Genomic DNA, 25422 nt, shown 5'->3' with positions numbered 1-25422 from the left:
GGTTCGGGCAGCGGCTGCCACGTCGGCGGGGGCGGCCCCCGTTCGCTCCCCCGGGCTGGGGCAGGAGCCCGGCCCCGGCGGTTTCCATCGTGGGCCGGGCTTGGCGCAGCACAACCTCGACGATCACTCCCCACCCCCCAATTCCCACTCCACCCCCGCCCCCCCTCCGTCTCTGTGGTTGTGGCACTGAGCTCCGGCTCTGCAGAGTGCAATTTCCACACCCCCCCAAAGTGGTGGGGACCCCCCCAGAAGGGCGGGGTACAGCGAGTGCCAGCGGGTGCGAGAGCTGTGGGTGCGAACTGCCAGGTGGCAAAGTGCGGGTGTCCCAGCACTGCATGTGAGGCTGGGTGCAGGTCACATGTGTGCACCCACGTCTGCGTGTGTGTGTTGGCGGTTGTGCAGACCCTGCTGCCCTCCTTCCGTGCACCCCAGGTTCAGTTGTGGGGAGGACAAACGCGGTGCTGCGGGCACCTATTGCACAGGGCTCTGCGTGGGTGGTTGCAGAAAGCTCTGGCATGCAGCGGGGGCACGGCAGGGATCTGCAGCTGGACAATGTTTCCCAACATCCTCTTCTTCCTCTCCAGGTTCGAGAGTGAGGAGCCACAGCCTCAGGTGCAGGAGAAACTGCTGCTGCAACCCCACAGGTGAGCCCCAGCCCCCAGCTCGATGTACAAACGTGACAGGGCTGTGCTCCAGGTCAGCGTGGGGCTGAGCGTGGATCCTCGCACTGCTGCGCTCGTGTGTGCTTTGCACAGACGCGTTCTCCCGAATTTGTGCACGTGGAGGTCATGGGCATTCAAGACCACGGGTGCGTGCACAAAGTGTCGGTGCTTGTGCCCCCGGGCACGTTTGTGTGTGTGTTCGCACCGATCCCACGGACGGGGCGGGCGTGCAGGGCCCCCCTACACGCGGGGGTTGCCCTCACATGCAGCCGTGTGCGCGTCGCGGGCTCCGCACGCCGGAGCCGAGCCTGGCGCTGCCGGGATGACTCACGGGCTCGCAGAGGAAGCCGTGACTCAGTGCTGGATTCCTGCCGCTCCCCACCCCCCCGGCCGCTCCGGCCAGCGCGGCCACGTGGAACCCGCGGGACCTGCGGCCGGCCCGGGTGATGCTGCCGTGGGTCCCCGTGGGGCTGCTGGGGCCGTGCTGGATGCTCACGTCCCTTGCCCGGGCCGTAGGGACGGAGGGTCGCTGGAAGCGGTGCCTTGGGGATGCCCCGGGCTCGGGGTGGCACCGTGCACGCCCCGATTCCCGCCCCAGCTGGGCGTGGGGTTCCGGATCGGGCACGTTTCCCGGGTGTCTGGGTGGATCCGGCTGTGCAACCCCCGGGCAGCGGTGCCAGGGCTGCCCCGAGCTCCAGCCCGGGGGGCTGCTCTCTGCCTGGGCAGCTAGGGCTGCTCCACCTGCCCTGGGCTTGCCGTGGGTCTGGGCTGTGCCTGCAGCTCCACCTGCCCCTGGCACTCAGCCACCGCTGGCACCGGGCTCCCCGGCTGCTCTGGCTGACAGCCCAGCGCTGGGCAAGGGTCTGGGGTGCCACAGTGTCATGCAGGCAGGACTGTGGACCTGAGCAGGGACGGGTGGCTGCAGAGGGAGATGATCAGTGGAGCCATGTGATGCCCAGAGTGCTGTGCCAGGAGCCAGGGGTCAGTGGCACCGTGCAGTGCCCAGGGTGCTGTGCTGGTGGTGCCACGCAGTACCCAAGGCTCAGTGCCATGGCACGGGCAGGGCAGGCTCTGTGAGTCAGAGCAAGGTGCAGCAGCTGCCCCGTCCCCACTTGCCTGCCCGTTCCCAGGCCCTGCTCACCAGATTCACTTTTGCAATGACTGGTGCAGCCACCCCAGCTCTGCTGAGCTCTCCCTGACCCACTGTGCCCACGCTGCCTGTGGCCTTCTGCCCCCACATCACCACCTGTGACCTGGCACGGTGCTGCTGCTGCTGCTGCTGCCTCGGCCAAACCCCCTTAACCCTGGCCCTCGCCAGCTCCCTCCCCAGGAGCTGCTGGGTGCTGCCTTCCCGAGTGAATCTCATGGTTCCTGAGGGGCTGCAGACCCCTCGGTGGGTGACAGTGAAGGGGTCATGGCCAGCAGTGAATCAGCACAGGCAGGTGTGGACAGGGACTGGGATGGGGACGCCTTGACTGGGGACACCGTGATCGGGGAATGACTCATGTGTTAAACAAACAAACAGGCGAGTCCCTGTGAAGCTGAGCTGTGCTGGCAGCTTCCTCCGTGTCCCAGCACCAGGGAGCTGCTGGTGCATCCCAGTCATTGATCTCCCACAGTGGTCACAGCATCGGGAACAGTCGTGGAGCTGGTGCTGTGTGCGGTGTCACACACAGGTGCACAGGGCAGCCCTGCCCTGCAGCCAGCAGGACAGGACAGACCTGAGGGCAGGGCAGGGCTGATGGACACGGCTGATCCAGGGGATCTCCAAACACCTGCCTTTGGAGAGAGCCGCAGTGCCCAGGGCCAGGCGGGCACCTGGGGATTTCCAAGGTCAAAGCTCACCTGGGCTGGGGCTGTGCAGCCTCTCCCTGGGCTGGCAGGTGTAAAACCCAGCCACAGGCAACTGCCCAGCTCATGGCACGGCCGACCTGCCTGGGCATCCTGCAGCTTGGCTACGGGCCCACTGGGCTGAGAGTGAGCTCTGGGGTGGCTGCTGAGTGCCCAGCTCTGGCTTGTCCTGATGCTGCAGCCGTGACCTGGAGGTGCCATCACTGAGCCAGTTCTGTCTGTTCTCAGATGAAAAGCGCTTCCCCCAGGCCCTGCTGCAGCCAGGGCAGAGCCAGTGTGTGGCCATGAGTGATGCTGTGCACAGGGTCCATCATGTCCCCAATCCACCACCAGCACCGTGTGATCTGGGACCTTGTGCACACACACACACACACTCAGAACGTTGGGAATGTTTTGTGTTGAGGCTGGTCAGTCGCTTACTGGATTTTTTTCCACCCTTTCTGCTGTGGGTTTGGCCAGGTGCCCAGGGCAGGCGCAGGGGGTGGGTGTGAGCAGGCATGTGATGAGCCGGGTGTGACGGGGCTGGCGAGAGCTGGGAAAGTGCTGAGCTGGTGTGAACCTGCTGCCGTCCCATCCCCATCTCCTCCTCTCCAGCCCTTCCTGGAAGAGCTGCAGGGAAGGTCCCTGCTGTGTGTGTGGTGTGGGCAGCTGTGCCCATCCCCATCTGGGTGCTTCATGCAGGAGGGAGAGCCCGTGAGGCTGAAGGCTGCAGGGCTGGGGGTCAGCGCAGGTGCCCTGGGTGCTCCTGCCTTGCTGTGGGGGGACAGGGTGAGGACCCCACACTGCCTGGGGACATTGCTGCTCTGAGAGTCCCTGAGCTGCTTCCTCTTCCCCATGGTGGCTGTGTGGGGCTGGTGAGAGCGTGTCCTGCCTGGAGCCACACGCTGAGTCAGGGACAGAACAGGAATAGAGTCGGGTGCCTGAGTCACGGCCCACGTGTGAAACCAGCAGCACTTCCCCAGGAAGGGAGAACCCCGCAGCCCTGACAACCCCTGCTACATGCTGGCCACTTCCCTGGGACCAGGGTTCTCCCCTCCTGGATCAGCCGGAGCTGAGAGCTGCTGGCTCTGTCCCTCCTGCTGTCAGCAGCCACAAGGATGGGAGATCAGGCAGGGAATGACTGCCTCACCTCAGGAACCCCTCCGTGCACCCACACGGGGCACAGAGCTCCCCACCAGCCCCCAGGGCTTTGCCAAGGGGCTGGGAAAACCTTGGGGAAGGTGCGCAGAGTTCTTGTTTGAAGTTCCCCTTACACACGTGTGTGCAAGTGTGACAGCTCGTCCTGCACCCCCCAGCCATCCATCTGTCTGTCTGTGTCCCCCGCCAGCTCCCACAGAACACCCCTCCCTCCCTCCCTCCCTCCCGCCTCCCCCGGAGCGTTTCCGCAGCGTCTCCATTGATAAATCTGGAGCGTTGCCACGGTGATGCTGCAATGGGGCGCAATGGGTGCGGGGCTGCCCAGGGGCCCAGGCCCATGGTGGGCTGAGGGTGAGGGTGAGGGTGAGGGTGAGGGTGACGGTGAGGGTGAAGGTGAGGAGGGCTGGCTGGGTCCACGTGTGACATTGCACACGTGTGAGTTCCCAGCTGTGTGGCTGCACACGTGTGGGATTTCCCAGCTGTGTGTGCACAGTGCTGGTGCTGATCGTGCACACATGCAAGAACTGATGTGTGCTCTGCATGTGCAGGGCTGTGGGGGCTCAGGGACCCCACTCTGGGGCCCTTGGCACCGTCTGGTTCTTCCTGCAGCAGTGCCAGGAGGGAAACTGAGGCACCGGCAGCATGGGGTTCACCCTGGGGCAGGGGCTGCTCGGGGACAGGGGAACCTCACAATGCCACCACCTCCTACCCTTCCTGCACAGTGCTGGGTCTGGCCAGCATCGTCACACCCTGGCTGTGGTCTCACACACGGGCAGGTGACCCCACACACACCCCCAGAGCAGCCCCCGTGCAGGGATGGGGGTGCAGGTACCTGTGTGAACACGTGTGTTCTATGCATGCGTGTCCACACGTGTGCACAGCCCCACAGGGGTGGCTGAGGGACCCAGAACTGTTTGGTGACCGCACCACACAGGCAGTGGGGACCCTCTGAGGGGGCTGGTGTGAGGAGGGGGCTCTGGTGCACGAGGGGAGTGCAGGGTGGGGAAGCCCTGAGACCACCCAGCACCTCCAGCTCAGCCGGGTGTCTGCACACTCTGGGAGAGCCCTGTCTGAGGCACGGGGGGCTCGGGCAGGCAGTGCCTGTCCCCAGGCAGCTCCTGCTGTGCCCTTCACCCTCTGCCAGCCCACCCAGGCCGCTGCGCTTGGGGCTCCACGTGGGGAGCTCACCCTGTGGATGTGATGGCAGAGCCTGAGGCTCTGTGGTGGGATTGTGGGGTGCTGAGGGGGTGCTGGGCGCCCCTGCTTGCAGCCAGGAGCTGGGGGGACAGGGGCAGGCCCGCAGGGTGACACGGGCTTGCTGGTGAGCGCAGCGTGGCCGTGCACACCCAGCGTGGGCTGCGCGGTGCCGTGTGGGCAGGATCGGTGCGTGCAGCGTGGCTGCCCTCTGCTGCCACGGCCACGGCAGCGCCCGGCACCCCGGGACGCTGCGGCAGGGACCCCCGGGATGCTGAACAATGGCAGCGCTCTGTGCCAGCCCCCGGCCCACGCCAGAACCCCCCGGGCTGGGGTGAGGCAGCAGGGGAGTGGGCTCTGAGGTGCTCCACCCCGTGCCCCCCTCTTCCCAGCTGGGATGGGGTCATGCAGCAGCCAGCAGGGAATGAAGCTTTTTTTTTTGGGGTTTTTAGAGCCATGGGGAAGGGGCTCAGCCTGGTGTCAGTTCTTGGTGGCTCTGGCTGCTCTCGGGGTGTGGGGCTGGCACGGATCCCGCAGCTCCCTCCCATCCTCCATCCCGCTGCCTTGGGAAGCAGGTCACGTCCAGCTCCCGGCACGGCAGCGCTGCCGGGGGAGCTCGGCTTTCTGGGGCAGCTCTGGGCTGCTGCGAGCCGCTTTTGGGGCTTGTGGGAGGAGGATTTCCAGCTGTGCAGGTCTACGTGGCACTGCCACCGCGGGGACGTGGCAGTGAGGAGCCCCCAGTCCCCTTCAGCTCATCCCAATGGGTGCTGGGGGTCTTTTGGGGCAGCATTGCCAAACTCCCCCAAAAAGCTCGTTGCTCCAGGAGTCACAGGGCAGCTGGGCTGGGTGGCACCAGCCTGTGCAGTGCCAGGATCCGGCCTTGCCCTGCGGAACGCCCGGCTCCCAGGGCAGGTGTGGTGCTGCTGGAGGCAGAGACGCTGCCTCTACCTGCCTCCATCCGGATCCACGCGAGGGGGGAGAGCGGGGGGAACTTTCCCGACTCGTTCCCCCACATCGAGAGGGGGAAAAAAAGAAAAGAGAAGGAGTCGCATGACTTGGAGCTCTCCCGAGAGTGACCCAGGGAGCCAAGAGAGCCAAGAATCTGCTGGGCTGTGGTGTCTCATTCCTGTCTCATTCCTGCTCTGCAGCGGGGCTGGGAGAGGTTGGGTTACGGGAGGCGCGGAAAGGGGACGGTGCAGGATGAGCTCATGCGAGGGCGCGGGAACCTTCTGGGCAGGGAAAAAACGTTGATGCTGCAGTTCAGGGATTTCTGCAATCGCGGCTGTTCCCGCGGCTCGTTCCGCCGGGCCACCCCCCGTGCCGATGGCAATGAAGTGACTCGGGGACGGCTGTGGGCTCAAGGTGATTTATGTGCCCTTGCAGGGAAACAGCAGCACACAGCGACCTGCTGAAGAGCAGAGGGGGCACACTGGGGTCTTGGGAGGATATCAGGGTCCTGGGGAGCCCTGAGACCCTTGTGCAGGGGAGCTGGATGAAACAACCCCACCCTGCATGGGATTGTAGGGGTGTGAGACCACCGGTCCTACCGCAAATGGTGGCAGCAAACCGCAGTGCGAGTGCCTGAGGGAGTGAATGGAGGAGCCCAAGGGGTCTGGAAAAGCTCCAGTTTCCCTCAACACCTGGGCTGGCCCCCCTCGGTGTGTACTTTACCTCTTGCTGGGGAGGGATACGATGTTCCCAACTCTTGGCAGCTTTTCCCCTGCAGGCTGTGATGAACCCTTCCTGCCTCCCCAGCCCTCTGCCCTGCAAGGCCGCCCAGTGTCAGGCGGTCAGAGGCTGTTTGTCCAGTCCTTGGGTAGCATCTCCTGCCCTTAAGAACTCGATGCTGCAAATACTCTTAGATGATGATTAATGAGCGCTTATATAACTGAACTGAGTCCTTAATGCAGACGGGAGGGTGACAGGAGGGAAGGTGGGAGCAATAAACAGCACGGCGCTGCTGCCGCTGCTTTTCCCACACCGGAGCAGCTGCGTTCTGTGCAGGGGGACCCTGACAGATGTGGGAGAGAGGCCACCCGCGGGGAAGCAGCTTGGGCAGCCCCCATCTGGGTTTTCTGGGCAGTTTTGGATCCTGGGAGTGAGCGGCTGGTGGTGCTGCCCTGAACCATGTTGCCCATGGCATGGCCGGGCTCTCTGGTGTGGCAGAGCCGGGAGGTGAAGGGTTTATGTTGGAAAAGCATTCATGTGTGACAGTGGCTGGAATGTTGTGCTGGTGAGCTGGGAGTGCTGGAGGAAAAGGGCAAAAATCCCACAGTAACACCTTAGTGTGAGCTGTGAGGGGTGATGAGGCCGCTGCTGGAGATGCTGGGTGCAGTTGTTTCTAAATTTGGCTGTGTTTGGGCAGGTAGGGACAGTCTGACACACAAGATTTGGTTTTCCATAATCTGGCTGGGAAGCACCAGCTCTGATAAAGCTGCTGCTCAGCGCCAAGGCAGCTACACGGTTGCCATGGTTACCACATGCTTATTTTCACCATCTTCCTCACCTCAGCCGGGGTGCCCCGGCATTCCCAACCCTGAATCCCCCCTGACCTCAATCGGGGTGCACTGGCATTCCCAGCTCCGAATTCCCCCAGACTCCAGCTGGGTGCACCAGTATTTCCAATTCTGAATCCCCCCCGGACCTCAGCTCATTTCCTAACATTCCAGTTTGGATTTCCCAACGCTGCTGTGACCCCCCTGTCATCTCAGGACAACTTGAGCCCTGATCTCTTGCACCTTTTTGTTGTGGATCCCATCCTGTTTCTCCTTGTGGATCCAATCCTTCTGCTCTTTGTGGATCTGATCCTCCTGCTCCCCGCGGATCCAATCCTTCCGCTCTCCATGGATCTGTTCCCCCTGCTCGATCCCTGCGGATCCTGTCCCCCCCCCTTGCTCCCGGTGGCTTTGTCCTACAACCCGGTAAATCCCGGTCACAGGGAAGCGCTCCTCACCATGGCAACGGCGGGATTGCGTCAGGGCTTTTCTTTCCAACTGCAAAGCTGGATGAGCAACTCCCTCGGGGACAGGAGTAAGGGAGAAGGGAATATTCTTTTTCCCTGGGGCGCTTTGGGACTGCCAGTTCCCTAATCCAGCCCTGCTTTGGTGTTTGCTTGAGGGTCCAAGGCTGCCATGGGCCAAACACGGTGGGGACAGCGAGGGTTCCCATGCCAGGGACACCGAGGGGACACTGAGGCCTCCGTGTCCCTTCCCTGCTCCTGCTATAAGATGATCTTGCAGGGAGAACCAGGAAGGAGCCAGATGCTTGGTGTTGGATGGGGTGGAGGCTCAGCCATGAGCTCTGCTCCGGTCCGGCCTCACGTCCCCTCCTTTCCTGCAATCCCAGCAAAAACAAAGGCAGGGGAGGCGGCTCTTGCGCCCTGCAGGATGTGCTGGGGCGTGCAGAGCTCCCCCAGCGCTGTGCCTGCAGCAGGGGGGACGCTCCCAGGGGCTCTGCCAGGCTCAGGAGCAGGAATGCAGGGGGAAGGGGGGTGCCTGCAGGGCTTTGTTCACTCCCAGCCCCGGGTAAGGCACAGCACCAGAGGAGGAGCAGATGTGGCACCCACTGCCCCGTCCTGCCCTCCCCTGAGCGCTCCCATCCCAGCCCTGGCCCGGAGGAGCTGCTGGGTGATTTGGGAACCTCATCAGAGCAGTGCCCGGGGCGGGGGCTGCCCTTGGCTCCCCAGAAGGTGCCGGGGCTGCCGAGCAGGTTTGGGCTCAGCTGCTGCGCGGCTCTGGGCGATTCTCTGAGTGCAGGGATTGGGAAAGGTCCCTACAAACACCACAGCAGGGTGGGCACCCCCAGAGAAGGCCGAGCTGCCTGGGTGTGGGATGTGCTGGAGGCAGGAGAGAGGCTCATGTTGGTGTGGGAGTGGCACGGGGTGAAGGCAGGACTCCTCCTGTCACTGCTCCTCCACGGCATTTCCATGTGGCACTATCCCTGCTGTGCTGCTGGACAGGCAGAACTTCCAGGAAATCATTAACAGGATGTTGGGACCTACAACCTCTGCCCTTGGAAGCTGTAAAAAATAGGTGATAAAAACATCAGTCATGTGTGGGGGGATTGCTTGAATCAGCTCCAGGTGATCCCTGAGGTCCCTCCAGCCTCTGGTGATTCATGATTTCCCATGGCTGCACCTGAGCACACAAACAGCTCCACTCCAGAGCGGATATTTGCACTCCCTAAGGAACTGCTGGCACTTTTGCCAAATTGGGTCACTCAGCCCTGCTCACAGCCAGATCCAGGTGATTGAAATTAGGGCTCAGCCAGGGGAAACACCCATGGGTGCTCAGGTCTGGAACTCACACAGGAGTGATCTCTGCGTCTCCTACGTGGTGTTGCCTTTTTGGGACCCCTGGCCAGGTCCTTTCTGCTGCAGGAGGTGAATCCTGGGCTGTTTCAGTGCTTAATTAGCTGCCCTAATGACAGGTGCAAACTGCCTGCCCGGCTGCTCCCAGCACCGCTCCCAGCCTGTGGGACATGCAGGGATGTCCCTGAACCCCTTGGGCTGGTGACACGGGGCAGCTGCAGCCCCTGTGTGCAGCCTGATCATGGAATACCCACGAAGATTTGCTGATGCCATGTCTGATGCCCTGATCTGGAGCACTGAACCCTCCTGGCAGCAGCACACAGTGTCCATTTGGTGCAGCTCTCACCTGGTGTCACTGGTGACTCTCACTGTCAAAGCAAAGCCACCAACACGCCCCAGGGAGATGGAAATCACACTTTTGGGACACAACCAAGCGGGGATGTGCTCGCCATTCCATGTCACAGGAGCTCCTCTGCTCCCAGCAGCCCTTCATCCTGCTGGGACTCAAATTCCCCCGAAGCAGCAAAGGTTCTCAGTGCTATTTTCACAACACCCGACGTGCCTGGCTTTGTGTGGAGTCAAATCCCAGTGAATCCCAGTGTTCGTTTGTCCCTCGAGGTTTGCAGCAGGGTTGGTGTTAACTGTCCAATATCTCAGGCTGGAAAATGGCTCCGTGCATCAAGGTCACTTTATCCACCCTCATCACAGACCAGGAACGCTCACGTTAATGGGTCTCTAATTTAATTGAAATGCTGTGCCTGTGATTGCAGGGCTGGAATCTTTTCCTCTCTTGAAGGGCAAAAATCAATTTGCAGTAACAGCAGACATGTCTGCTCCCTCCTCCGGGCCTAGGAAAGTGAGTAAATTTTTTCATGGTAGGAAAATAATAATATTGGCCTGGTGTGTCATCAATATTGGGTGTTTTTAAGTGCTTTTGAGCACTTTGGTGGCAGCATTCTGTCCCTGTGGCCCTGTGAGCTCAGAAAAACCACAGATGTGGTGCCCCTGGGTTTTGTAATTACTGTATTACCCATGTACAAACTGCCCTTTTCCTGCAGATCCCAAAGGGATCACAACAAATCAGGGAGGAAAAGCCCGATTTCCATGCTCTGGGAGGCAGGGAATGGGTGATCACTGCTTGACAGAGCAATCACGGGCAGGTTTCTTTGCATCTCCCCGTGGTTTGTTTTTCCTCAGTCTCAGTGCCTGGTTTGGAAATCGGTCACCAAATAGTGGTGATTTCTGTACTCCGGTGATTTTGTTCTGTGCAGCCTGGCTCAGACTATAAATACTGGGAAGGAAGGACTGAAGGAAGAAAGGTGGCCAGTGGCTGCAAACCCCGTCTGCGAACTGCAACGTGAATTACAAGGAGTTTCTGGAGGCAGAGCAAAGGTGTCTGGTCCTGCCTGGGACAGGGGACACACAGAGTGACCCCTGCTGTGTCCAGTCCTGTCCTTGGACACAGGACACACACAGTGACAGCCTCGCCATGTTTCCTTCCCGTTTCCTGCACGCTGCTATTCCCTCCCATCCATCTCCTCCTCTCCAATCTATTTATTCACGTGCATCTCTTCCCCGCCAATGTTTCCAAACACTTTTCTACATGAGATTGTAATTATTGCATGAAACACTGACCATTTTTATTTTGAGGCCTTTCAAAACTGTGTAGCCTCTCGATAAGACGTGTCTTTGGCTTTGCCAGTTTTCTCTTTCAACACAAAGTTTTTACTGCTGAAGGCATTCTCACCTTTGTCAAACCTCAGGATGGACTTTTAAAGACTTCATTCTTTGGCAAAACAGGTTGAACAAAGACTTTTATTTTTAAAGAAAACTTTGTTGCTTTAACTACTTCTCACCATCATATCCCAAGTGCATATCGGACAACACTGCAAGGAGGGATCGTTCCCCACGGGACAAAGAGAAGGGCGGTCAGTTTGCGGGGACAGGACGGGTTTCCTGAGCGGGGCGGTGACCGGACGGGCCGCAGCGGGAGGAGCCGCCGGACCCCGGCCGGGGGCAGTGCTCGGCACCCAAGATGGCGGCGGCCCCTGAGGGGGCCCTTTGTCTGTGGCCGCCGCCGCAGTGCGAGAAGGGCGCGAAACTGGGCCAGGCTGGACACGCCCCCTTCGCCAGAGGGGCGGGGCGGCCGCGCCCCCCGCCCAATCAGCGACCTCCACTTCCTTCCCTCTCACAGGGGCGCTCCCGCCCGCCTCCGCGCGCGCAGCCAATGGGCGCCGTCCGTCGCGCCCCGCCCCCGCGTGGGTGGAGGGGGTGGGGCCACGCCGTAGTTTTGTTTGCGCGCCCCTACCTTCGCCCCCGCCGTGGTTCATTAATATTAATAAAATCCCGCCCAATCAGGGGGTGCAGCGGCGGCAGCGCTTTGGTGACGTGTCGCCCCTCCTTGCAGCGGGGTTCATCTGCATATTCATAAGATAGGCGGGATGAGGCGCGGGCGTTTATAAGGCGCCGCCCCGCCAGGCTCGCCGTACATTTCGCTGAAGCTTTGAAGTGTTGTGTGGACCTCGCACTGCCCGGCTATCGGTGAGCGCAGTCGCGCGGGGCGGCCGCGACCGCACCGGGCCGGGCGGTCCGCAGTGAGCGGAGCCGTGTCCCAGGGGCAGAGGGCCGGGTCCCGCGGGAGGCTGGGCCGCGGCTCCCGGCCCGCCGATCGGTGCCCTCTGCGGGCACGGGGGGCACAGCGGAGCGGGCCGCTTTGTACCGTGTCGGGGAAGGGGCCGCGGCGGGGGAAAGGCGTGCGCGGAAACAAAATGGCGACGGGCCTCGGCCGTGCAAAATGGCGGGCGGGAGGGAGGGGGCGGCGGGCGGCGCTGCCCAGGGCAGGCCGGTAGGGGGCGATGCGGGCGCGCATGCGCCCTGGGCACGGAGGGGCCGGTACCAGGGGTCCCACCGGGGGTTGGCGGGACCCGACCCGGCCGCGGGTTCTACCGGGGCCCGGTCCCAATGCTGCTCCTCTGCCCTCGGCCCTGAGCCTCGCGGAGTCCTAGTTGGGCCCTCGCTCCCGCCGTCCCTGAGGGAGACCCCCTTGTAAGGCTGGAGGACCGCATAAGGCGTCCGGCAGTGTGAGATCACATTGGTGTTGTTATAGGTGGCGTTAGAAGGATTTATTGTTTTAGACCTCTTGGGGATTGTGTGGGTTTTTTGAGTCGCTGACTCGGTTCCGTTGGTTTGGCAGGTCAGAATGGCATCAGATGAGGGAAAGCTCTTTGTCGGCGGGCTCAGTTTCGACACCAATGAGCAGTCATTGGAGCAAGTCTTCTCTAAATACGGACAGATTTCTGAAGGTGAGACTGCAGAGCCACGATGGGATAGTTTCCCCAAGTCTGTTAAATTTCCCTGGTGCTGATTGGTTTTCGTTTCCTATCTCTCCTTTTCACAGTCGTGGTGGTGAAAGACAGAGAGACTCAGAGATCCAGAGGTTTTGGCTTTGTTACTTTTGAAAATATCGATGATGCAAAAGATGCAATGATGGCCATGAATGGAAAGGTGAGGAGGCCCTAGAGTTGATTCTTTATTTCCTGTAGTGTGGAGGAAGAGAATTAGAGGTGTGCTGCTGTTCAGGCTGTGTGGAAAAACAGATAAATGCCAGTATCTTAGATGAGATGATATGAATATAAAAAGTCTGGCTGTATGAATTAATATGTAAAAGAATATATATATATGTATATATGTACTAGGAGTAAAACTATAAAGTTCCATTACTGAATCTGGATGACTGATATATGACTTCATAGGTATTTCTGTATATAATATATAATATTATAATAATATTTCTTAATATATCAATTTTTTTGCCTACTTGATTTAATTGTGGCATGGAAGAGACGTTTGTTTATTTCACAAGCAGCGACTCCTGGCACTGCTCAGCCAACTATGAAGGCGTGCAACTCGTTCTACGTGTGCTTTCTATTTAAATATTTCGGTTTGGCTAACCGTGGTTGTGTTTTAGTCTGTAGATGGGCGTCAGATCCGAGTTGACCAGGCTGGGAAGTCCTCAGAGAACAGATCCCGTGGCTACAGAGGGGGGTCTTCAGGGGGCCGGGGCTTCTTCCGCGGGGGCCGAGGCCGGGGCCGTGGCTTCTCCAGAGGTGAGTGCATGGGGCTCACTCATAATGTCTGCATGGGGGGGGTCTCAATTGTCAGAATGGTTGAAAAACCTCATTTCCTTGTCTTTCCAAGGAGGTGGAGACAGAGGCTATGGCGGCAGCAGATTTGATTCCAGAAGCGGAGGCTATAACGGCTCCAGAGACTACTATAATAGCAGGTAAGGGCTCTGCCAGCAGCAGGGATGGTGGGGAGGCTGTGGTGGGGCTCAAAGCAGCAGAGAAGGAGTTGAGCAGCTGTAAAGCGAGTTCTGTTTGTCCTGCAGGAGTCAAGGTGGCTATGGAGACAGGAACTCAGGAGGCTCCTACAGAGACAGCTATGACAGTTACGGTAAGTGCCGCTTCGAGCGGGAGCGCTGAGTCCGTGTGCTGTAGGAGCTCTGAACCTGCTGAGCCTGAGCCTGCAGCTGGGGCAGGCTCAGGCTGTGGACGTGGTGGTGCCGGGAGATTCTAATTTAATGCATGTGCAGGAGTTGCTCGGATCTAAGGCAAAGCAAGTGTTTAAAAAAAAAAAAAAAAAGGTGTTCCAGGAGCCCAAACTCGGCTGCCCTAACGCACTGACCCGCGGGTGGGGGATCTCAGTAGCCAAGTAGCCGTAGCCTTGGAATAATGCAAAGGGAGTAAAATGCTGGAACTTGTCTTTGCTTCAGTGCCTTTACAATTGTGCCTGCTTCTTGTCCTCAGCTACACACAACGAGTAAAAATCCTTCCTGACTCAAGATCGTCCTTCCAATGGCTGTATTTATAAAGATTTTTGGAGCTTCGCTGAAATGGTTATTGTGTAGTACATCTACTTGTATTTTCACTTTTGTAGTATTATCAGTTCTGATCTTGTCATACACAGCCTGGCAGCTTCTGAGACGAGACTGTCTGATTAGACTGTCTTGGAGAAAGCTCTGCTTTCAAGTGGTTTTAATCTTTTTTGAAAGCACTTCAGATTTTATTTTATCCTCCATGAATGAGCCAAGGTGTTCGTTTTTGGTTGTTTTTTTTTTAAGTTGGGGCCCCAATTCAGTTTCTTTTGAGCTAGCAAGGACCTTGTACCAATGTTCACTAGAAGCTGAACAAGCTGTGGACTTTTTTTTCTTCTTTTTTTTTTTTTTTCAAGTGCATTATCTTCGTCTTTTGTAACATTCCTTTAGTGTAGCAAGGTAGGAATGCAGCTTGGGTTCCGTTGGAAGGCAAACCACCTTGATATATCTAAAGAGAAACGTGCTTGTATGTTCAACCCGCATAACGGTATTTTTACTGTTGTAATGATGTAAATGACCCAGAACTAGACTTGCAAACTTACCATAAAGAGGTTCTTGAAAATGTTTATTTATATTGTCCTTTTTTACTGGAAGAAATATGCATATTCCATTGCTGTTGTATTTGAAGTGGTAAAGGATTCCTGTATACAGTTTTCTTTGGCTTTACGAAGCCTATTAAAAGACCGTCTGAAATGAACTCTGCTCCTGACATTTACATTTCATTGCACAACACAACCTTTGGAGATGAAGAACAGTCTTGGAAGCGAGAGGAGGAGATTAGGGACAGTGGCAGAGCTGGCCGGACGATTGCCCGGCCGCTGGAATTTTAATCCTAAAATCGGTCTTGACATCTGAATTGGCCAAGAAATTTCACATAACGTAGTCAAAACTTGTCTGTAGAGGCTGGAAGTACAAACCTGAGGGTGTGCTAGGAGCGAAGTGCAGTTGGAATGTTAGGAAGGATAATGGATGTTTCCTGCAAAGCTGCTGTAGGCTACACTGGGACCTGTAGAAAAGAGCCAAGTGCTGTAGTCCCTGGGCTGTTCCCTGCGTGCCGAGCGCGTGTGCGATGTAGGGGAATGCCGGGCTTAGCTTAGCTGTGTCATTGCTTACAAGTTCTAAGAATTCTTTGCTAGCAAATGGAAACTGCAGTGTCCTTGGAGAAAAGAAGTGTTGTGCCTCCAACAGAAACCTCTGAGACGAGAGCTGCTCTCTTGGCTAGTTCATATGTGGAAATAGTCCTGTAATTCGAGGTAACTCCTTTTGCTCATGTCCGCATCCTTCCTCTTGTTGAGAGCTCATTTGAAAGTCTAATGTACCTGTGAAATATTCCTTTTGACAATTTTGGTCAGCTGCTGGAAAAACGTTAACCCATGCCGTATGCAACCTTTGGCTTGTGGCACACCTTGAGTTCCACAGATCAGAGTTGGGCATGAAGCCGTGTCTTGCTGTAGGTACGGAAGCAAGATTGGAACGAACTCCCTGACTCGATATGTGTTCATCTATTGAGACTCTTCCTAGACTTCATTAAGTTGCTCACTTTAATTGTAGCTTTCTTTGCCATCCTACTTGTTGCCATTAACTTTTTCCCATGGCCCACACTTCCTAAGCAGCCATGTCCAAGTGTTAACTCTCTGCTTAGGGGATCCAATCCATGGGCTGGCTGAGCACGGGCAGCAGCCGGCCTGGAACAGTTTTCCCAGACTGTGCTTTGTGGTGTGATGGGTTCAGCGATGGCTTGTGAGACCCTCGTGCGCTGTGAGCTGTGTGGGGAGGTTGGGGGCAAGAGCAGCCTCTGCCCTGGGCTCTTGTTAATGCCTCTCTGCTTTAGCAGGCTGAAGGGACCTGGCACACGCTTCGGAGGCCCAGCGGATCCTGAGCGACCAGAGCTGCTGCGTTCCAGGGATGCTGCAGCAAGTTTGCCAACCAGGTAATAACATCCCTTTCCTGAGGTTTTTTTCCTTTAGCAGTGTCCCTGTTCCTTATCCCTAAGTTGGTACAGTAACCCTCTTCCATTCCTGTATCTTTATCCACCTTCCAATTCTCTTGTGTCCGTTTCGTTTCAGCGCTGAGACGCGTCAGAGAGGACAGAAGGACAGACACTGGAGTGCGGAGATGAAGAGCTCAAAGCAGTGGTGTTGCTCATTTTTACATGACCCAAATCAGTCAAGACAGAATAAAACACTGAAATGTGGAAAAAACAAATCTCTGTGGTACTTTTTGTGGGAAACAGTATGTTTTTGGCAAAAGTATTTGTCTGGTGCACAGCCCAGTTCAGAGCACAGAGCCAACTGCCACTGTGGTGCTTGGAGGTGGACACACTCTGCTCCAAGCAGACTGATGTGTGATCCTCATGGGACACATGAGGTCTTGTTGTGAGTTAAATCCCAAAAATGTGGCAGCTCAGTGATGAGGAGGATTAATATAATTATGCTGGGAGAGGCTGACACACTGTGTTTCTGGCAGAAGATTGCAGGGTGAGAGCAGTGAGAGTTTTTGATGATCTCAGCTGCTCCTGCCCTTTTTTTTTGTGTTAGAGAAGAGCTGATTGCTTCATCCTGCCCTTTTCTACCCGTTTTTTAAACTGATAAACTCAGAATTTGGTGATGGGCTCATTCAGAAGCCCTGAGGACTTGCTGCCCAAGAGCCATCAGTTCCCCATTTTCCACTGATAGGAGTCTCCAGACATTCCTGCCTGCAGGAGGGGATTATTGAGCTCACTTCACAAAACCTACTTTTCCTCCTTTAACCTCTTTCAAATTATCTAAGTGAGCAGCATTTAAAAAAAGCAATCAGCCATGACACACTTCTGGGGGTTGAATTGAGCAATTCACCAGTGAGGATTTTTTGCATGTTAATGCAGGAGGATATGAAATACAATGAAAGCTGAGGAGTGTGTGAAGTCTTTGCTGATAAAAATGCAGTCAGGTGAGGCTGAAATGAATTCAGGCTGAAAATACTTACAAATAATGCTTTGTAAGACCTTCCTAAATAGGATGCTTAGACGCAGGCAGAAATAATGAACAGGTGCAAAAATAGCCTGGTTGAAGGTGCTGTTATTTTTGGCATTGCTAATTATGCCATTGAGTTAATGATGTCTTGTTGGGATGGGTGAGGGAATCGCTGGAGCCAGGGGCTGGATGTGGAACCCAGTGGCGTCATCGGGAAGGTGTCTGGGTGCCGTGGGTCTGACGTGAGCTCGGGTGACCCAGTTTTAACCAAAATGCCCTTTTTTTAAAGTAAGCCCTGTGTGTCCAGGGAGCTTAAGCCATTCCCTGAGGAAAAATGGGGAAGTGGAGCAGGGCTGAAGGGCCTGAGCCCTGCCCAGCAGTGACTGAGCCCTGTTCAGCCCGAAGTGTCTGCAGAGAGTAAAAATGGGGGATAGAAATTCTCGAAATGCTCAAAATGCTTCTGTTTCCAGCTGTGTTCACCATGGGGCGGGAATGGCCGCCCTGAAGGGAGAAGGAGAACCCTGAGGGGGAAATGGCGGCTCTGGGGGAGAAGGTCCTGCTATGAGGGGGAAGTGGTGACACTGAGGGAGAAATGATGACCCTCGGGGAAAAGGTCCTGTTATGAGGGGGAAGTGGCGACACTGAGGGAGAAATGATGACCCTCGGGGAAAAATGGTGGCCTTGAGGGGGGAGGGAGAATCCTGAGGGGGAAATGGCGGCTCTGAGGGAGGAATGAGAGCCCTGAAAGGGCAATGGCAGCCCTGAGAGAGGAAGGATGACCCTGAGCGGAAAATGGCGTCTGTGGCGGACGGGGTGTTGCAGTGAGGGAGAAATGGCGGCCTCGCCCAGGGGCACGCAGCTCCCGAGGGCAAACAACAACAACCCTGAGGGCAAAATGTCGGAGCCCCGCGGCGGCTCCGTGAGTGGGTCACGGCCGGCCCGGAACGGCGCAGCCCCGGAACCCGCGAGCGGTTCCGCGGGGCCCGGGCGGGGCCTGAGCCGCGCGCACCGTCCCGGCGCCTTCCTGCGGCCGCCACTCCCGCTCCGCCGCCCCGGCCCGGCCATGCCGCGCCTCCTCCTCCTCCTCCTCCTCTTCCTCCTCCTCGTCCCGCACCTCGGCCGCGCCGCCGCCCCCAACCCGGGGAACAGCACGGAGCCGCCGCGGGCGGTCACACGGAACGAGACGCAGTCGGGAACGGAGCACGAGTCCGGGCCGAGGCTGTCGGTGGGGTCGGGGCTGCCGGTGCTGAGGCGCGCTGTTTATGTGCTGAGCGCTCTGTCGGCGCTGGCCGCCTTCTACTTCATGCTGCGGGCGTTCCGGTGAGTGCAAAGCGGGGACAGGCACCCGAGCGCGGCTGTATCCATGTTCTGCTGCTCCCGCTCCTGCTCTTGTCCCCATTCTCGTGTCGCCTGACCCAGGGCTGTGTCCCTGCTGGTCCCGGTTCCTGTTCCCCTTATCCCGGGCTGTGTCCCAGCTTGTCCCGGTTCTGGGGTTCTCTACCCTTCTAGTCCTGGTTCCCCCTGGTCGGGGATGTCACCCTGATTGTCCTGGTCCTGGACCCAGTCCCCGTTGGTTGTGGCAGTGCCCTTGCTTGTCCCGGTTGTCCCGGTCCCTGTCCCCCCTGCCCGTCCCGGTCTTGCTCTGGGTCCCCCGAAGCCGGTCACGGTGTCCCTTGTCCCTTGCCTGCCCCAATTCCGCTCCTATTCCCTGGGTTTGTGCCCATTTTCCCTGAATTCCCCTCCCTCCCTCCCTCCCTCCCTCTGCCAGCCGGGGCTCTGCCTCCCCAGCGCATCCCTTTGGCAGCGAGTCCAAAACGTCGCTGTAAATCCCTCACACTGTTAATTACCCGAGGTAATTAGCGCTAAACCATCTCCGCTAAAACCACCCGCTGGGTGGGGACAGCGCCTCACTCACTGTGCTCTCCGTGTCCCTCAGCCCCAGGTCCGAGGGCCCCAGAAACGAGCCCAAAACTCATTTCAGGTTGAAGAAGCCCCAGAGGAAGAAGTACGGGCTGCTGTCGAACCAGGATGAGAACATCGAGCTGGGCTCCCTCGACAGTGACGAGGACACCGTGTTTGAAAGCCGGAACCTGAGGCGGTGAGGGAGCATTTTGTGTGTTTTTTTGTGTTGCTCTTTTCCTCACAAGGGGCTGAGGCTCCTTTCCCAAAGCTGTGGGAGCTCTGGCACAGCTCCTACAACCAGATCTGCATAAATTAAAACGCCTGTGTGTGGTCTCTGTGTTGGCACACGGATTTATCTCACTTTTCCTCGTTTTCTGGCCCAGGAAAAGTCTCACTGACAGGGTTATTTGGACACTACTGTGGGGTCACAGAGCTGTTGGGAGAGCCCCTGTGCCCAGTCTGGGCCTCCCTGTGTTAGACAGGGAGGAATTGCTTCCAACTCCTATCACAATTCAAACTCCCAGTCCCATCAGGATATGCATTCCTGTTTTCCCAGCAAAATTCCTGGTTTGTTTTGTGTTTTCTTTTTTTTCATTTTTGGGAATTGCTTCCAGGTCTCATCACAGTTCCAACTCCCAGTCTCACAGGGATATATCCATTCCTGCTTTCCCAGCATTGTGTTCACATCCCACCAGTTTGATTTCTGGGGAGGTTGTTTTAAGCTGAGGAGGAATGTCACCTCAAGGAACATCACCTCAGCTCCCCCTGATTTTGGGTGTCTCCTTTTTTTTTTTTTCCAGATGATTCGGGACCAGTGGCACTGGCTGCCTGGAATGATGGAGGGTCCAATCCCAGTGGAATCCTTAGTGCTCAAGTTTTATATCTGCTTACAATGACTTAACTAACAGTCTGAGCCCTTCCATAGCTGGGGCAGGGGAGAGGGGACCAAACCTGTTTTCTTCACGTGCATTCTTGGGGACATTTCTGGGGAAAGATGGGAGCTGTTCACTGCACGGGGAAGGGCTGAGGTAAAGGAGATGCTCTTGGGATGATTTTCAGCACCTGAAATCTAAGCCTGAGAGCTGCCCCTGTGCCTCATATCCCTCTCTCCTTGCCCTGGAAGCATCAGATTCCTTCTCCAGGCCGATCCTCTTTCCTTCATGCAATATCAGGTTACTTCTTTGGGAAGTGTCTCTGTAATTAGCTTCTGGGAGGAGCTGTGAGAGCTCTGGCTCTGTTACACAAACGGGGGTGGGAGGGTGATAGCTCAGACAGAGCAGCTTTGGGAAGGAGTTAAACGAGTTACATTTTGCAGGATCGGCAATTACTGGGATAATCCAGGTCATTCACGGGTTTACAGAAATGAAAGGGGCCAAAACCCAAAGGAATCTTTCTCCAAAAGGGCTGGGAATGCCTGGACTCTGCCCAGCCCCAGCTGTGAGCTCACCAGGGACACCTGTGACATCTGCCAAGCTCTGGATACCTGAGGAAGAGCCAGATGTGAGCCAGGGAGTGTCTTGGAGCAGCTGATGACCGGAAAAGGGGGACCCCAACTCCTCTTGACTGTGATTCAGGGCAGCCCTGGATGAGTTCTCTCCTCTCAAGGACCCTGGAGTTTCATTCCCTTGGCTGCTACTCAGCTGGCATCTTTCCTGCAGCCCATTGTTACAGTGGATATTTGGGATCTGATTGTGTAGGACCAAAGCTGAATGTGTCAGGAGGTGGTTGTTGGGTGGATTTGCTGCTGAATGGGTGAAAACTGCTCACTAATGCTTCTGTCTGTGGCCTTTCCTTGAAAACTGGCAGCACATCCTTAAATCCCACTTCCCCCCAAGCTGGCAGTGCCTTTGTTTGGAGAACCCGAGGGATTTGCCCTGCGGGCAGGGAGGGTCCCTGTGGCACCTTTAGGGTGAAAAATGAGGATATTTACCTCTAGGGTAAATCTTGGGGATGTCTGGCTCCTTTCCTTTGGATTGCCCATCCCCTGTGGATCAGGGGCACCTGTGACTCTTGAGGAAGGGACAGGGATGTGCTGATCGTGATCAGGGGGAGGCTGGGGGCTGGCAGATGCTGCAGAATCTGCTGAGGGAGTGCTGTGATCCTGTGCAAGCAGCCACGTTGGTCTGTCCAGGGCAGGTGAGGTTTCCTGGAGAAATCCCACCCCCCCGTGGCAGCTCTGTCTCGCATGTGCACCAAGGGTTTTAAAATACACACATATCTATTTTTTTAATAACATTGCCATGTGCACACAGTGGTTTCATGTGCCCTGTTTTCCTGTCCTTTGGGTCATTTCACACCTATTTTGGGTGTTCCCTGCTTTGTGGCAGATGGGAGCAGGCAGAGGTTCCATGTGGGAATCGCTGGGATGGCTCCACCCGGCTGCAGCTTCCCTGGGGATGGTTGGAGCTCTGTGAGGATCTTCCTTCATCCTGCAGGGCTGCATGTGCTGGTAATTCCCTGGCTCTTTTATTCCCTCTGAAAAGTTGTTCCCTGTGCTCTTGAAGCCTGACTGTCCCAATCCACTGCCATGCTCAGTGTTTGAACAACACATTCCTCATCCTTCCTTCACCTGGAGTGATGCTCCTGAGCATTCCTTAGGCTCCCCTCTTGTTGGGCAGGTGGGGTTTGCAGTTCTCAAGTTTCCTCACCTCACAGGATTGGAGCGTTTGTTTAATGTTGAATTATTCAGATCAGAGGGAACCTCAAGCAATAGGTCTTGCCTTGAAAATAAATCTGCTGGAATTAGTTTTGGCTGGAACAGATGTTTGTGTTTGAGCAGGGAAATGTGTGGAGCAGGTGATGAGGTGCTTGGGCTGTGCTGTGTAGGGAAACTGAGGTGCCAACCTGGAATTTCTACACCACTTCCATGTCTTCAGAGTCTTGCTGGCCACCTTTAAAGGGTGCAGGGTACAAAGATGCTTGTGGGGCTGTCACTTGTCCTGGTCTTGGGCTGAAGACAGGTTGGAGCTGTAATCAGGGACCCTGTGAAGCTGTTTCCACTTCCATCCTCCCCCTCAGCAGCAGTTGGCATTGGGATTTGCCCTTTGCAGGCCGTGACATTTCATCCCTGCTCTGCTCTGAGTCCTTGGAGATCTTTTCTAAGAGAAGAAACCCAAGGGACAGATCTGAGACTCCTTGGGGTGCTCAGCATGATCCCATTTCTCCAGGAAGAATCAGCTGGATCTGGCACTTCCTGTAATGTGAGCAGGGCCAGGCCAGGGGGGTTTGGGGTGGATCCTGCAAATAAAACAGCAGCTTTGAACACCTCACATGACATTTCCACAAAGGAGCAGTTCAGGTGTTCCTTCCATTACTCTTTCAGTTCCTCCATGTCTATTTGATACCTGTGTTTTAGGTCTCTTTGCCCCAGTTGGATCTTCCAGTAGATTTCCAGTTGTTTTTCAGGCTAAACACAGGAATGCAAACAGACCCACCAGTGCCTGGTCCTGGGCAGGCTAAGGCCCTCCAGCAGCCACTGCTGCACTTTTATTTCTCCTGGATGAATCAAGGTGTTGGTGGAGGTTCCCTGTGCCTGTTGGTCTGCAGGATTCCTGCTCATCCCACCCAAAGGAGCCGATGGACCACAACCTGTGACAGTCACCACTGTGTGCATCGTGACTGACTACAACACTGCTCTCAAGCCAATTTTCCAAAGTTTACATAATCCCTCTGTTACCTTGGAGGCTTTTTGGGATGCTCTGCTGCTGATACTGGGCTGCCCAAACCTACTGGGCAGGGTTAATGGGATCCATGGGAGTGGGGTGAAATCAACTCTGGTGTTTTGTTCTGTGCCTGGGATGGGACCTGCAGCCCTGCCAGGGTCTGTGCCTGTGGTGGAGTCAATAAACAGCACTTGAGTACATTGTTGTCTGAACTCCCCAAGGAGCAGCTCATGTTTTGCCCTTCTGGAACTGCTGATCTGTCTTTAAACAGCTGCTGGCCATGGTATTGATCCATGGTTTTCTTGTCATTGCAGCATCCCCTCCCTTGTACCTGGAATCACTGGAATAAAGAATTCCAGCCCAGCCATCCCTCCCTGCTGTGTGCATGGGCTGCTGAGCCCGTGGGATGAGGCTGCTCTGGTGAGATCATGGATTTATGGGGTCCTTGGGGTTTTCCCCCTGCTCACAGGGCAGTGCCACTGTGCTCCCAGGGCTGCTGCTCACCTTGTGTCCTGTCTGGAAGTGTCCAAGCCCAGGCTGGATTGAGCTTGGAGCCCACCTGGTCTATGGAAGGTGTCCCTGCCCATGGGTGAGCTTTAAGGTCCCTTTCAAACCATTCAGTGACTCTGTGATTCTCCAATCATCTCTGGGTTCATTTCAGTTTTCTGAAGTCTCCTCCTTTCTCCCTGTTCTCACATTACTCCCTTTTATTGTACAGAGGACCAAATAAAGTCCCTGTGAGGCCAATTCCAGCCTCTCCACAGCAGCAGAACCAAATTCCATTGTGCTTGTTTGGAAGTGAGGGAGGAGATGCTGTTCCCTGGATCATAGAATCTCCTGAGTTGGGAGGGACCCACAGGGATCATCGAGTCCAACTTGATGGGGTGCACAGACACCCCAACAACCCCAATCTGTCTATCCCTGAGAGCAGTGTCCAAACTGGAAGCTCTTCCAAACTGCTCCTGGAGCTCTGGCAGCCTTGGGGCTGGGGAGCCTGGGCAGTGCCCAACTCAAAGGGAAGAATCTTTCAGTAATATCCAACCCTAAGCCTCCCCTGACTCAGCTCCAGCCCTTCCCTCAGCTCCTGCCCCTTGTCCCCGAGAGCAGAGATGGGAGCTGCCCCTTGGGAGTCTCCCCTGAGTCTCTTCCAAGCTGAAATGGGAATGTCCTGGCTCCTCCCTGCAAGGAATTCATTCCACAACAAACCCAAGGGCGTTCCCTGACTCACACCTGCTTCTCATCTGACTCTGTGCATCGGTGGCACTGAGAAAACAGAAGCCATGTTCCCCCTGTCCCCCTCTGCCACCCTTCCCGTGTCCCCATGTCCTGGAGCAGCCAAGAGGGTTTTGTTTGCTCCACGATTTCCCCTCGTTACTGGTGGGGTCCTGGGGGGCAGCGGGGTCGGGGCACAGCAGGAACTGGGGTACAGGGGGGTCAGGGCACACCAGGAGCTGGGGTACAGGGGGGTCAGGGCACACCAGGAACTGGGGCACAGGGGGGTCAGGGCACACCAGGAGCTGGGGCACAGGGGGTCCCTGTAGGTGGCACTCACAGACCAGACTTGCAGCTGCCAGGGCACTGCCGGCACCTGGGGAAGCTGCAAATCAATCCTGGTGCCTTGAAAGGCAAATCTGCTTCTTGCAGCAGCTGTCTGGGATGAGCTGGAAGGGCCCTTTGGGGGTTGTGTCTCTTTGGGGGAGCAGCAGGTTTTGGGGTGGCTCCTGGGGAGCTGTTGGGGTTTCTCTCTCAGGGGAGTGTCTCAGGAGCAGGGCAGGGTCTTGCCCTGGCTCCACTTGAACCAGGTTCCACCTGGCCCTGTCAGGACTTGTTTGGGAAAGATTTTTATGATTCTGGGCTTGCAAGGTTTCAGGATGCCCTGGTTTGATGGAGTGATGCCACTGGCTCCAGCACAGACATGAACAGCAGCGCCCTGGGGGCACCCCAGCTTTCCTGGGCCAAATTAACTGCAGTGCTAATGAACTAACAGCATTCCCTGTGCAGCAGCATGGGCAGGACACCATCACCATGTCCAGTTAGATTGGATATGAGAGAAAATTCCTTCCTCAAAAGGAAGGGATCCAGCCTGGCCCAGGCTGCCCAGGGCAGTAGTGGTGTCACCATCCCTGGAAGTGTTCAGAAGACCCCTGGGTGTGGCACCTGGGACATGGTTTAATGGTGCCCTTGGCAGTGCTGGGACTTTGTGATCTCAGGGGTCTTTTCCAAAAAAATTCCACGATTCTGTGCTTCCAAGCTCCATCTGTGTGCGGTGCTGGGAGCTGCCACAGGATGTGAACCGAGTGCTTGTTCCTTTTCAGGCTCAGGGGGCTGTTACCCCAATTAGCACTAATTGCTGTGGCCCTTGGTGCTGGACCAGCTGCAGCTGTGCTGTCCTACCCTCATCCCTGTTCCCTGCTCTGTGCCATCCCCTCTTCCCGAGCTCTCAACGGGGCCAGGCTCCGGCTGGCGCTGGCTGGGATTCCAGTCACAAACACAAGCTGGCGGCATGGATCTGCTCGGAATTTATTTTAAACTCGAGGTAAAGTGCTCTTGATGCTTTGGATGCAAATTTCCTTCCCTGGAATGGGAGCTGCGGGGCCGGTGGAGTGCCAGGGAGCTCTTTTGATTCCAGAGCCTGTTTGCTGCTGCGGCTCCTCACGCCGCGCTCCGTGGAGTGCGAAATCACCTCTGCGGCACAGCCCGAGGAGGGAGCACTGCTGAGCTCTTCTCTCTCCTCTCTCACTCACTGTCCCCTGCTTTTAATGAGGGTTTGTGTCTAAAGTTGGGGTTTTTTTAGGTTTGTTTTTTTTTTTTTTTTTTTTTGGTGGGTTTTTGGGGGTTTATTTTTGGTATTTTTATGTGTGACAGCAGTCTGTGTGTGATT

The 25422-nt window shown here is 56.5% G+C and overlaps 2 protein-coding genes across 6 annotated transcripts; both read left to right on the top strand.

Annotated features, from left to right (window-relative positions):
• Nucleotides 1-11538: 11538 nt before the first annotated feature.
• Nucleotides 11539-16231, top strand: CIRBP (cold inducible RNA binding protein). Of its 3 annotated transcripts, XR_008535625.2 has the most exons (8): nucleotides 11539-11694; nucleotides 12347-12455; nucleotides 12551-12657; nucleotides 13121-13259; nucleotides 13351-13435; nucleotides 13541-13605; nucleotides 15861-15956; nucleotides 16093-16231. XR_008535625.2 is itself a non-coding variant. In XM_054650155.2 (7 exons), exons 2-7 carry the CDS (start codon nucleotides 12353-12355, stop codon nucleotides 13973-13975), a joined length of 516 nt encoding a protein of 171 aa, XP_054506130.1. In that variant the 5' UTR covers nucleotides 11539-11694; nucleotides 12347-12352; the 3' UTR covers nucleotides 13976-14723. The 3 variants fall into 3 exon arrangements, 2 of the variants coding, with proteins under 2 accessions (XP_054506130.1, XP_054506128.1); XM_054650155.2 differs by lacking the exons at nucleotides 15861-15956; nucleotides 16093-16231 and adding an exon at nucleotides 13959-14723; XM_054650153.2 differs by lacking the exons at nucleotides 15861-15956; nucleotides 16093-16231 and having other exon boundaries at nucleotides 13541-14723.
• A 1732-nt stretch (nucleotides 16232-17963) lies between these two features.
• Nucleotides 17964-22739, top strand: FAM174C (family with sequence similarity 174 member C). Of its 3 annotated transcripts, none has more exons than XM_054650071.2 (3): nucleotides 17969-18297; nucleotides 18914-19075; nucleotides 19680-22739. In XM_054650071.2, the coding sequence occupies exons 1-3, from the start codon at nucleotides 18041-18043 to the stop codon at nucleotides 19681-19683; spliced, it is 423 nt and encodes a 140-aa protein (XP_054506046.2). In that variant the 5' UTR covers nucleotides 17969-18040; the 3' UTR covers nucleotides 19684-22739. The 3 variants fall into 3 exon arrangements, with proteins under 3 accessions (XP_077047520.1, XP_054506046.2, XP_054506047.2); XM_054650072.2 differs by having other exon boundaries at nucleotides 17971-18297; nucleotides 18959-19075; nucleotides 19680-21624; XM_077191405.1 differs by lacking the exon at nucleotides 19680-22739 and having other exon boundaries at nucleotides 17964-18297; nucleotides 18914-19079.
• Nucleotides 22740-25422: the final 2683 nt, after the last annotated feature.

The sequence above is a fragment of the Agelaius phoeniceus genome, chromosome 29 (assembly GCF_051311805.1).
Source record: "Agelaius phoeniceus isolate bAgePho1 chromosome 29, bAgePho1.hap1, whole genome shotgun sequence".
Taxonomy (NCBI): domain Eukaryota; kingdom Metazoa; phylum Chordata; class Aves; order Passeriformes; family Icteridae; genus Agelaius; species Agelaius phoeniceus.
The sequence above is the reverse complement of the archived record's forward strand: the minus strand, read 5'-3'. Positions and strand labels throughout refer to the sequence as shown.